Raw genomic sequence first — 13,682 nt, forward strand, 5'->3', positions numbered from 1 at the left:
TACGGCACTGCCCCTTTGAAATGCTGCCACGGTATTTCAAAGCAGCAGCTGTGTGGAGCTCGGGGTCAGCTGGGGAATCCATCGACTACTCGACTAGTAAATTACTTGATATTTAACATTCTTAGTTCATATATCTGTGAGAGTGAGATGTTATCACCAGTGTGCTGCTAGTGTCGTTGATAAAGTTAGAAACTGGGGGCAAATACTATGGACATTCCATTCTCTGTGTATATCAGGAGTGCTACACTCTGCTGAAGGAAGCGTTGGCTAGCTGCGTGCTCATCTCCGTATTGTCCAAGCACCTCACAAATATTAACTTAGCCTTAAGATGCACTTATGAAACCCAGAATTATTATTTATCTGCATTGCAGTCACATCCAGAGGCCCCAGGCAGGATTAGGACTCCATTGTGCTGATCACTATACAAAGAATAAACAGAAGAGAGTCCTTTCTCAGAGTTCTTAAAACTAATATCCCCATTTTAGAGATAGGAACTGAAATTTATCAAAATTATTGACCAGATTCTGATTGCTTTGCTCACACTGGGCAGCCCTCCCAAATGGGCCCATTGGCTTCACATGGATGCTTATGGAGAAAGGTACTATTCAAAACAAGTGAAAGTGTCGGTAACTGTCCCAAAGGGATTATTGTGTAAGTGTTCTTCCTCAGAGGTTAAGGGGCTCTATGTCATGAAAGAAGACAACAATAGCTTTGTTTGTTCTGGTTCTTGCTTGTTTAAAAGAGACTTGGTGGATATATTATCTGTCATGACCAAAATACACCCATTGTCCATGGAGAAAATCAGTGGCTTGAGTTCACAACAAATTTTCTGCCAGAGACACATTCCCTGGATTATCTGTGATCCCCCAAAAAATGAACCATACTTCCAGGCTGGCAGCATTGGCATAATGAAGCACTTTTCCCACTTTCACTGATAATGCTCAGTATAAGACATTTTTAAGTGTGTTCAAATGTTTAAACTCAAGCACTGATCTGCTGCTGTCTAATCTCTTTTTAAATCTTTTTTAACAGGCTGGTGTAGGCCTTTGCACTCCTTTTAAGAGGAGATTGGTGTTATAGTTACTTATGTATAGTGAGATAGAATTTTATAAGAGACCTAGATACAGATTCATTTTCTATTCTAACTCAACCTATCCAGGAAAGAAATGGGACAGGGTGAAAGTCAGAGTAGAAAATAAATCCATATCTAGGCCTCTTACAAAATTCTAATGAGTATCTCTTCTGGACAGGTTCAAGACATATTTGTCCAATATGAAGAGTGACCATTGTTCTGCACACTGGAAAAAATGTGATACTAAGGAGGTTGAATATTGCTTGCTAAACTACAGCCTCCTCCAGCCTGTTCTTCCTCTCTCTAATTTAACTGTTGTGCTTCTAGTTGTACAAGAAAAGGCTATTACATTTGAAATGTGGATTTTACTCTCTTCTTTACTGCCTACCTAAAAGACTAGTGTTCTTTCGTCTTGTCCCAATACTCCAGCTCCCCGCCTCATCCCAAAATTTGTCAATTTTCCAGAATGCTTTCTGGCAAGAGTATTTTGAAATACATGAGAGATGTTTTCTTACACTTGTGTTTTCTATGATAGAAGTCACACATAGAGATTATGTCTACATTTCTCATTCTTGTGCAAGAAGATATGCAAATGAAGCATGGCGATGAATATTGCCGTGCCTCATTTGCATATCAAATGAGCCGCCATTCTGCACAAGGGGCTTTTGTCTACACTGCTCCTTCTTGTGCAAAAGCCCCTTGCGCAAAAATGAAAGCTAATTAGGTATGCAAATGAGGCATGGCAATATTTATCGCTGCACCTCATTTGCATATCTTCTTGCGCAAGAATGCGCAATGTAGTAGGCACAGCCAGAATGTTGTATTGTGACCTGTTGTTCTTGTTGATAAATGGAGTGCCTCTAGGGATGCATCTAAAACCAAGATGATTTTTTAGACAAAGTGACCTAGACCACAAGCTTTCTTGGTCTTGTGGAGGATAAGATATTATAACATATGTGTCCATAAAAAGGTAAAGTATACAAAATATTTGGAAGCAGCTGAAGCCCTCAAGGTTGGCCAAAGTGGCCACATAATTTCTTCTAAGGCCTAAATCAGGAATCCTAAGAAGAAAATCTGCTTTATGAAATCACTATGCCCTTTACATGGAGAAAAGAACTGAGTTCATTTTGGGGGAAAACAATACATTTTATGCAGACATAGGTATATTTTGGAACTTGTTGCCTTGTTTGTTCACTCTGTCTTGGCTTTGGAGGAGACTCCCATATCTCCTAAGTGACATTTGCCAGGGCTTCATGAAGAGGTTCTAGTTTAGATCCAGATGAGAAATATTTTGTGGTCTTTTCTGCGGAAATGTAAGAGATTAATTCCTGTTGTTCGGAAATACCATTCCCTCCCTCCTTTAAGTGCTCTGGTCTTCTGATCCTGATCTATGTGGGAATAGATTGGAGTTGCCACTTGCTGTGTCTCAGCATGGCCTGCCCTGACACAAGGGCCCTAAGTGACTCCTGTCTGGAATGAACCATTACTGTGGAACCTGCCCACAAAAAGAGGAAAGAAGCATAGAAGCACATTAATTTTGCTTTCCCCTCCTTGGCTTTGACCACCATTATAAGCCTGTGCCTGGGTCACAATGCACTATCACCACTCAAGTACACCTCAGAGAAAACAGAAAATCACATTCTTACCCTAAAGAACAGCTCTGGAAGCAAAGGTCAAATGTTTTAAGTCAGTTTAAAGGGGAATTGTTTGGGGGAAAGACTGATGTTCCTCAGAGGTGTGGTTTGGAACTGCCAGTCTGCAACTGTGGAGGCAGAATGAAACTGGTAGGTTCTTCAGAACATGAGGCATTCACTTCCTGATAGTGACTGACAGGTCTCATTCTGCCCCCAAAGCTACATTCAGGCTGAAGATCCACTGTAATAGGTCTGTGGAACTGAAGCACCTGGAATAAAAGTTAAACTAACAAACAAATCAAAACCAAGCTCTATTAGCAGCTTTATTTGATTGCCTTTAGTAAAAAAAAAAAAGTGATAAATATATTTTATCTTATCTGTAAGGATTACACTATATCCATAAAAATATTTCTATATAACCCCATTAGCATGATCACCAACACTTACAACATGAGAAATATATATATGTAGCTGTATGTTTATAGCTACTAGGTTACACCAAGTACTGCAATACAGTTCTTTTCTCAACATTTACAACTACTGCTACAATGGACTTTCACAAATAGTCTAAATAGTCTGTCATTATCTCTCCATCTCATGGCATCTTTTGGGGGGGATTTGTATACGAAACATCTGCTGCACAAGGTAACTTGTTATGGATAATCCTCAAAAAGTTTGGAAGTACAATTTGATTTGGATAAGCACCCGATGTTCTGAGTGTTTATGTAAATTTTAGCCAAATCTCTTGACTCTATCAAATCAAGACCAGGGCTCTTTTGAAGTTTCCGATATTCCTTTCCTTTGTCTGGCTGGAATTACTTGGAAAATAGCCTTTCTTGTTTTTTTCAGCATTTTTACTTTTAGCCCATGACAGGACCATTGGAAGGGATCAAAGCTTAAAAAACAAAAAAAGAACGATTTTCCTTTTTTTTGTTTTTTGGGGGTTTGTTTGTTTGTTTGTTTTGCAAATTACAAAAAATATTAAATTTGGGTTTGGTGCTGAAAAAAAGTTTGGATTAGATTTTATTTTATCCAAACTTGCACCAATTCTCTCAAATTAATAAAATATGTATAGTAAATGCACATCTTCACATTTGCTAAGATTTTAATATGTGTTCCAAACTCAATTACACAGATAAAAAAATTGAATAAATAGAATATTTTATTATTAGGGGCTATGTCATCAAAACCCAGACTTGCACTTTCACAACTCCCACTTCAGACACACAAATCCTGACTTGAGCACACACCTTGGGAGTCACATGCATACAAGTTGTGCATGTCTAAGTCATTCCTTTGAAATTGTAGCCCTATACTGCTATAGTACCGTTTCAATAAATACTTATCTCTTACCATGTATCCTGTGCACTGAAGTGATGTGGGGCATGCTGTTTTCATATGTTTCTCTGCTTTCAGGGGAAATTTTTGTCAGTGGCAATGTTGTACGAGAACCCCACCAAGTATCCCTTCCAGGCTGAGGTGTGCCCAGGAAATATCTACCAGCCTCACACCTGCCTCCTTCACAGGCCTGAGTATGGAAATGTCTATCATCAGTCAACCTGGAATGGTCCAATGCAAAACCATAGCAGAGAGAGCTGCGGTCTGAGTACTGTCTATAAGCACAGGAAACATCGTGGTGCTGAGAGCTTGGTCTTTCGGCAGGTTCCATTAGTTGTGGAGAGGCAGTATCAGTTAGTGGACTTCCACCCCATTGGCTCTCATGGTCAGATTCAGATCTTTCTGTGTGAAATCCAGAGTACTGTAACACAAAAGGAAAGGAAGAGGAATAACTAAACCTGAACAAGACAACATAAGCAACTAGACTGGGGGGAAAGTTACTCTTCCTCTCATGGGGTCTCATCTCACAGTCTTTCGCCATACAGCATTCTGAGATGAGCCCATACCTGACAAGACAGACCTGAGAAAAGTCTGAAAACATCCCACTCTCCCCTTTAAAAAAATCCTCTTATAACATGATAAGTATAGCATGCAACATTCAATTGATATTCAACAGTTCTATACTTCAGCTCCCTCTTCCATTCAAAAACATTTTAAAATGCACAGAAATAAACTCTCTCTTTGAACATGCTCCCATCTCCAGACCAAAATTGAACTTATTTTGAAATTCCTATTTCATGTTCCCTAACTTTTGCACATATTTCGTTTTCTTACCTGTGGTGGCTGGTCTTCTCAGAGTTTCCTTTCTCAACTACAGTGGATGGAAAGGAAGGTTCTGGTGCACTCGAGGATTTCAAAATACTGTGGAGAAAAGCTCCATCATGCTCCTAAGTTTTAAAGCAGAGGATCCACAGGACCCAAAAGGGTTACACTGCCCTGCTGCATGAAGGCAAGGAAACAAACCACTGGCACCTATTTCCAGAGGAGGAGACCATTTACCAGAGCAGGGAGAGAGAGCTATTAGGTCTCTATTGAGAATAATACTGAATGATGGGGAGGAAAACACAAAAGACAGATAGAATCAGCACCTACCAAAGGGGAGGAAGAGGTATGGGGCCAGTTGCAGCAATGAGGGTTGTGCATAGCAGGAGTTAAAGATAAAGCTACATTTGAAGATAAAGCATATGAATTTCTGGATGTTTTTCTGAATAAGTAATGCTTATTTGAGCTTATATATCTTTCTATGGGCCCTCAAAACATATGAATAAACTTGTTACATCAGCTATATCCAAGATCATGGAGTGGTACGGGACCAAAAATGCAACTCTCACCTCTCTAGTACTGCACATCAATGCCACAAATTAATATGTTTAAAAAAACCTATAATTCTCAACTCCTTTCCCCCTGCAAATACTCAATAACCTTTTTCTTTGGTACAAAGCAAATCGCTTTCCTAAAAACATAAGCTACCTTTTCTTTCATCAAACTGAGTTGCTACGAAACTCCTCATTATCACCCAGAATCATAGCTTATGCACTTACCAATCAAAAGTACTGACCATATGTTTGACTTCAGGAAAGTTAAACCATCTGTGCAACTCCAGCAGTTGAACTATTTGTGCAGAGAAAGGGGGGCAGGGTTTTGTGTGTGTGTGTTTAATTGCTTATTTCTGCAGCATATTGAGTTATGAACTTTGTTTGCTGACAAAAAGGCTAACATGAGTTTAAGCAAGAAATGGTAGCAGCTTTGCGCACCCCGGTCATGTTTTGTTATTTGTTCACCAAAGAAAATACAACGTAAAATATAGGGATGTAATAGTGTAGTCAATTAACTGATAAGCACAAGCTTATAGGTTAATGCTATAGATTATACACATTTCTGACCCCCGACCTCCCATCCCTCTTGTTAGTAACATTTTTAGTGGGCTGGCCAGGAGCCATGCTCAGCCCTGGCTCATGCCAGGTCTGGGACCTACCCCCACTACAGCTCTGCATTTAAAGTGTATTACCAGCCAGGAAGGCAGGCATCCCAGTTCAGTTCCAGCTCATGCCGGGTCCAGAAGCTCAGCTCCCCACACTCCCTGGACAGGGGCTGCTGCTATCTCATGCTGCTGCCTCTGTATCAGTGCAGGGCGATAGGCAGCCGGTTCATGGGGGATGCTGGTTTTTAAACCGGCTCCCCTCTTGGACCCGCTCCAGCCTGCAGCATAGATTAGCAGAGGGCTCCTCAGGAGTGGGGCCAGAGCGCACTGATTGCTGGCCCCACCCCCAGGACTATAGAATATTTGAGTAACCAATAAGAATTCATAAGGTTAATCGACTATTAAATTAACCGATATTTAACCGATATTCTAGTAAAAGACCTACGAAAGGATTTACACAGGATGGAGTAAGTGACTAACAGTCCAGTACAACTCTATTTATCTCACAGTCTTAGGAGACACCAGACCCTTTCAGATACATAGGCTACGTCTACACTGGCCCCTTTTCCGAAAGGGGCATGCTAATTTTCAACTTCAGAATAGGGAAATCCGTGGGGGATTTAAATATCCCCCGCGGGATTTAAATAAAGATGTCCGCCACTTTTTTCTGGCTTGGGGAAAAGCCGGAAAAAAGCGTCTAGACTGGCCCGATCCTTCGGAATAAAGCCCTATTCCGGAGGATCTCTTATTCCTACTTTGAAAGAATAAGAGATCCTCTGGAATAGGGCTTTATTCCGGAGGATCGGGCCAGTCTAGACGCTTTTTTCCGGCTTTTCCCCAAGCCGGAAAAAAGCGGCGGACATCTTTATTTAAATCCCGCAGGGGATATTTAAATCCCCCACGGATTTCCCTATTCTGAAGTTGAAAATTAGCATGCCCCTTTCGGAAAAGGGGCCAGTGTAGACGTAGCTATAGGGTTTTAGATGAAGGTGAGGGAACAACAAGGAACAAATTAGGCCCTTTAAAATCAGCCAGTCTGGAAAATCATCCAAGATTCTCAGCCTGGCTTTTTGGCCTTTGTTGGCTAAGATCAAGTGTAGTACCATAATTGGAATAGAGCATATTATACCTTACCCTATCTTAGCTCACATAAATGGACTTCAGTTATCTATGAATTTTAGTTAATTGGTACAGCATTGTGTGCCAACTAGCAAAACTCTTCTCTGCAGGGCTGGCCTTACCATGAAGTGAACTGAGGCGGCCACCTCAGATGTCAGACTGTCGGGGAGGGAGGGAGGGAGGTGACACTAGGACCCAGAGTGTAGAAAATTGTGTCTGCTGCTGGCGCATATGTATTCTCTCTGCTCTAGAGAGGGGGCATCATTTGAGCTCCCCGCCTCAGGTGACAAAATGTTGTGGGACGGCTCTGCTTCTCTGCACTTCTTAGCATGAAAAATCCTCAAACTTTTCTGTGAAAGGACATTTTCATTAGAGCTTGTTTTGAAATTTTTTCATACAAAAATAAATAGTCAAAAATGGCTTTTCAACAAAAACAAATGTTTCCACACAACAATTTAGTTGGGACAATTATTTTCATTTTTTCCACACAAAAATGGAAACAAAAAAGTTGATATTGCTTTGATAAAAGTTTTCACTAAACACAAAAAATGCTTTTCAGTTCCATTTTTGGACTGTGATGTTCAAAAAATGTATACAAAGTAAAACTATTTCAATATTTAAAAAATAATTTGGGGGGAGGAGGAGCTCACATATAAAATAACTGGCATTATACCTGGTTGGGAATTTTTTGTCAAAATTATTTTCCAAGTGGAAACTGAAATTTTCCTCAGGAATGGGCAATGGGAACATCAGGTTCCCCTGCAATTACTCTCATGAGGAAATGCTGTACAATGGGAAAATGAAGCTGTTTCCTGACTAGAAATGAAGTGTTTTAACATTCCCAAAATCAGAAAGTTTCATCTCAATCAAGAATGTTTCCAACTAGCAATTTTTCAGAATTCCCGTTCCATAAAAATTTTTTAAATTTCAACTTTTCATTTCAATTTGGGGTAACGACAAAATGTTGAAATTTCTCACAGGGTGAAAATTCTAAATTTTGCTCGGCATTAATGGGTATTTTTTTTCTTTCTGGTTCTATTGTGGGACTACATTGCTGCCAACATGGAAAGTGTTTTTTTCCCCTACTGATATATTTGTGTTGCAATCAAAGTTAATTTGACATCTGTGAAGATCTTCGAATTCAACAAGTCTCACACACTTAGCTCACAGAGCAGGGAACCGTTCCATACGGCGCATAGCCAGTGTGTCAGAAATGCACCAGGTAATGGCCATATAGCAAAGTAACCAAAAACAGCAAGACTTTGTGCATGTTCTTTGTACTTAGTGTAAAAAATGGTGATTTGATATCTGATATAGTACAGCTGCTAGGGTCATGGCCAAATTAAACTAATACAATTTGTGGCTTACATGATCTAGAAAGCCTGCCTGTATATGAATGCGTATCCTCAGCCCATAGCCCAGGCACACATAAGCCTAAAACATTTTCTTTTACAGCTTCTCCACTGGGCATTGTCAAGCTGTCTCTACTACTGCCTTCCCATCCTGATGTCATCTGGGAACACGATGTTCACCAGTGGGGAACTCCGAAGTGTGACTTTCCATAATGGTAATTGTAGAAGGGATATAAAGCAGCACTTCCATGCTCTGCTGAAACCGATATGAAAATGGCATCTCTCTCATTAGAAATAGGCACAATTAACCCAAGTGATGAAAGGACACAGAAAATGGAGTTTGATTTCAAGAGCAATATGGCCAATCAGAAGCAGTGAAACCAATTGTTTTCTGTAAAGAAATGGCTCTGGCATAATTGGAAGTTGTCTGCTTTACTCATTTTTCTCCATGTCTGCTCTCAGGTAGTACTTTTTAAATATGTGGCTTGTCTAGTAAAATTAGGACATTAAGATTGGGGCAAGATGAAGGACTTCTTTGGTCTGAGGCAACGCCTGAAATCAGTCATACCTTCCAAAGCTAAAAATATTGCTGGCAGAAAAGGAACAACACTGAATTCAAATGATCTATTTCAGACCATTTCCAGTCTTCCAACTGCTTCCTGCTGGGCTGCCAGCTCCTGACAGACTGACCTGGTACTTCCAGACAACAGAGCTGTGTTCCAAAGTGCTAGTTCAGTGTGCCAGTTTGATAAGAAGTGATCAGAAAGGGATCATTTAGACTCCGTGATGTGCCTTTTATTTAAGAAGAGGTAGAAAGAGGAAGAAATCAATCCTCCCATGGCTATCTAAAGATCAGTTTAAGAGAAGCCATAAAAATGTTATTAGGCTACTATAAACTAAAATATTTTTGTCACTTCTCCCACCAGACATACACCTGACCTCTCATTCCATAACAGTGAATGCAGGTGTCTCACTGGCCTCAGCCTCCATCCTTCCATAGATAGCTTCACACATAATGCCAGATGTTCATGCAATGGATGTTACCGTTACCTAAGTTTCTGGCAGCCTGCTCAGGTTTTTATCATTATAAACTGTTAAATATATAGTGAAATCCTCTCAAAGTGAAGTCCTCTTTTCCATGAAAAACTTTCACTATATGAGGCATTAGCAGCTTTTTCTCTTGATTTGTGTCTTAGCCATGAGAAAAAACATCACAGATGCAGGCTGCATTGTACTAAGAACATATGCATGCTTTTAAATCACTTTTATCTTACTTTTTACTAATGTAACCCTGAAATGTAAAATATGTTCTTTTTGAATTCACTATTATGGGCAGAACAGATGGTGAAAGGCTTAGATTAAAGTAATACAGCATGTCCATTAAAATAACCCCCACTGCTAGTGAGTCTTCACCAGATCAGGAGTTATGTTTACTATAAAAAAAAGGGCTTTGCTCTGCTATTTAGAATACATCGGTAGTTGCCAAAGCTTTAGGCTACAGAAAGAAACCGTAAACAAATGAGAGGCTGTTGACCACTGGGCCCTATTCTAATGTGCTTACATAGCCCTTTAAAACAGTGGGTGATCTGGCTGCATGAGAATGAATGTGGGCTAGAAAATGAATCCCAACCATTCCTTTTAGAGCAAACATAAAGCAAAATTGGCATCAACATCAATTGCATGGCAGCTTAGCAATTATTAATGTGCACTTATAGAACAATGTTATTACTACAGTAAAAAATATATGGTCTAATAATGACTAAAAATCTGACAACTATTGAATACAGCCTTAGCCAAAGAGAACTACGGAAGAGGTTTAAATGCAGCAATAAAGGCTGATCAAAATCTGACTGCAAAATGTTTCCCTCAGAGGTTGGAACTTTCAACTTTTTCTTTAAGAGATCATTATTAATAGAAGATTAAACTCCAAAGCAGCTGTTCAGAGGACACAATTAAAATGTTTTTCCAATCCTGTTGTTATTTTCTATGTACAGAATAAATGAAGCCCCAGGCTAGCTCTTTGGGATACCGAATAAATGATGTCCACAGCTAGATTTTGGGAAAACCCAGACAGTAATGGAGCAGAGAAGGAGAAAAGAGGTATCTTTAAGCCAACTCAGTCTTTCCATTCTCTAATAACCTCATCAGTCTCTCGTCCTTCTTTCTTCTAACACCTTTTCCTGTATTTAATCTCAGAACTTCTATAATCAGGCTGCACAAACAGAGCAGGAGCATTCAGACAGCAGCAAACCTCATAATCATATAATGGATATTGGGCTGCGCTATCATTTGACAGCACCTTCTCCCACCCTGAAGCAGGCTTTGCAGGTCCCTGTTCTGCTATAGTCAATGTAAATTAAACACATTTTGACAAACACCTGCTGCAATTCAACAACATAATTTTTAGTGAGAAAGGTTCTAGCAGAAGGACTCTTTTCTTCAAGTATCTTGGTCTACCTTGGTCAGCATTAAAAGGAGGTGCAAGAAAAATGTTATCACTGTGTTAAATGAGCCAACCACCACCTGCCCAAGTAATGACCAGCAACTGAGATTTATTAAAATCTATTTGACTTCCAGTCCCCAACTTATGTAGCTGCCCTAGTGGTACACAGCTGGCAAAGGAGCAGATTCTCAGGCATCACTCAGTAAAGCATATTTTCCCGTTTTTCTTCCAAGAATAAGGAAGCAAGGCAATAAAAAAGGAAAAATACGCAAACATAAAAACTCTGCAGTACCATCACAATACCCATTGACAGCTGGGTAACCCAAAGGATCTCCATGTCCAATGGCACTAATTTTAGTAAGAAACCCATCCCAAAAAACTAGGCTCTACATGTGAGCCAAAACCCCTATCGTCACTTTACAACCATGCCTTTGAGTCACTCTCCAATTCTCCACAACTAAGTGGCAGATTATGTGGGCTGAAAACTGATGGGCACAGGCAATACCACCTGCTCCAAGTTCTTTACAACAGCTTTGGTTGGTCTTTCAACAGTTTCTTCGGTGACTGGAAGGGACGAGGTACAGACAAGCTGCCAGCATTGCTTGTAGTGGGGTGCTACAAAGAACAGTACAACCATTTTTAAGGAGATTGGCAACTAGCAGTGTTACAGTTTTATGTCTGTGACTTTACTGCCAAGTTTAGCTGGTAATGAGGATGTAATTAGAATTGGGAACTAAATACCCATTCAGGCAATAATCACTATTAAATTAAAGGGTTTCTAAAGAAAAAAGTTGGTTGTAAGGAGGAGGAATCTGTATGGATACTAATTTCAGGCTTGAGAAAGAGAGCTAAACACTTAATTGGGAATATTTTGTACACACAATTTCTCAAAACTTTAAACACATTTTATTAGCATTGTTTATTGTGAGCATTCCAGAGGGAAGACAATTCTAGACAAAGCTCTGCTGAGTAACACCCAATGTAATGTGACCAAAATAGGAAGAAAGTAAATATAATGGCCATTTTCAAAACTGGGTTCACAAAGTTTGGAGCTTGAGTTCACCCTGAAGTGCCCAAATAAGGAGCCCCATTATCAAAAGTGCTTAATACCCAGCAGCTTTCACTGCAGTGACTTAAAACTGCTGGATCCTAAGCACTTTTGAAAAATAGGCCATTTATTTAAGCACCACAATATGAATTTAGACTCCTAACTTTAAGAACCCAGTTCTGAAAATACTTATCTTGCAGGGAGACAATATCAAGAGTTAACACTATAGGACTGGACTTGAAGGCATCCACAACTATCTGACTATCAACCATTTACTCATGTAAGTATCTCCACTAAGCTCATGGGACTCTTCGTATGAGTTAGACCCATAGCATAGGGCTCAATATTTGGTAGCCACAACAGTTTGCATGCTTGATAAACCATATTTTCCTGATCAAATATTGGGTTCTGTACAGCCAAAGACTTTTGCAAGCACCTCTTTGGAGGTCCATTGGAAATTTGACTCTATATAACAGATTTTCTTAAATATAATCCTGAATCTGATAAATGGGAAATTAAAGTCTTTTGAAACCTAACACCATCTGCCTATGTTTATTCTTCCCATTTACAGCTTTGTGCCTGGAAGAATCTTCTTCCTCTCCAGTTCACCAAGCCATCTCATCCTAATCCCTCCTAGAAACTCTTTTACTTCATTTCACCACTAATCTCCACTCATATGCTTCCTACTGCCTTTCCTTCTCCAGCTTATTATACAGCTAGAAAAACAGTTCCAGTCCTCAAGATCTTATAGTCTATGGGCCTGATTCTGCTAGCCTTCACTCATACTGAGGGGCACTTTCCTTATCCAATTCTAATTTCATGTTTGAAAGTCATCCTAGACCAAAAACACATCCCTGTCCTAAAAACACATCCCTGTCCTCAAGATCTTATAGTCTATGGGCCTGATTCTGCTAGCCTTCACTCATACTGAGGTGCACTTTCCTTATCCAATTCTAATTTCATGTTTGAAAGTCATCCTAGACCAAATTATGAAGTAAGGAAAGCTTTGTAATATAAGCATCTTGTTCAGATAGCTACCTGTGGATACGGTGATGTCCTTGATTTTGACTTGGTGCTTGAGAGCCGTGATTTGCTTCCCTTTCTATTGTCTGTTATGGTTGGAGTTGAATTTGCATATGAGAATGATGGCTTGGTTGCTGTCACTTGATCCAAGGAGAGTTGTAGTCCTTTATATTCGGTATCCCTATTAAGGCAGAAATAGAATACATAAACTCAGTCCATATCTTAACCTGACATGTTTTCCTCATAGTGGTTGGAAACAATTAGTATTAGGGAAGGGTAATCACATCCAGGACAACTGAATAGTTTTAGTTTTTTCTACAATAGGTATTTATTGAAAAACCCTGACAATGCAATTAATGTTTTATTCTATAGGGAAATAGTGGACTCAGAAGTAGAACTGATCAGAGAAACTTTGACAGAACCATATTCCATTGGAATATAGGATTCTTTTGAATTCAAAACACGTCATAATATTGAGTTGATTCCAGAATTTCATTTTGGAAGGGAAAAAAAGGATAAAAGTTTTGCAAGTATTGAAACAGAGTTTTATGACATTTTTGAAACAAGATAGTTCAGTCAACCCAAAATTAGTGTTTTTTTTTCTGGAATTTTCCTTCAGAGCATTTCAGAATTTTCAGGTTTCATTCTGATTCAGTGTCAGACTTTGAAATT

At 39.5% G+C, this 13,682-nt stretch overlaps 1 protein-coding gene across 7 annotated transcripts in view; it reads right to left on the reverse strand.

The window, feature by feature from the left end:
• SIM1 (SIM bHLH transcription factor 1) overlaps positions 1 to 13,682 on the reverse strand; it is a 67,307-nt gene that overhangs the window by 8,408 nt on the left and 45,217 nt on the right. For all 7 annotated transcript variants that reach the window (XM_075923927.1, XM_075923928.1, XM_075923930.1 and 4 more), the window contains 2 exons: positions 13,026 to 13,191; positions 4,060 to 4,465 (listed from right to left, as the gene is read on the reverse strand). In XM_075923927.1, coding sequence (XP_075780042.1) covers positions 4,060 to 4,465; positions 13,026 to 13,191 — 572 coding nt within the window. The remainder of the gene's footprint in view (positions 1 to 4,059; positions 4,466 to 13,025; positions 13,192 to 13,682) is intronic.

Source organism: Pelodiscus sinensis, chromosome 3 (genome assembly GCF_049634645.1).
Source record: "Pelodiscus sinensis isolate JC-2024 chromosome 3, ASM4963464v1, whole genome shotgun sequence".
NCBI classification, from domain to species: domain Eukaryota; kingdom Metazoa; phylum Chordata; order Testudines; family Trionychidae; genus Pelodiscus; species Pelodiscus sinensis.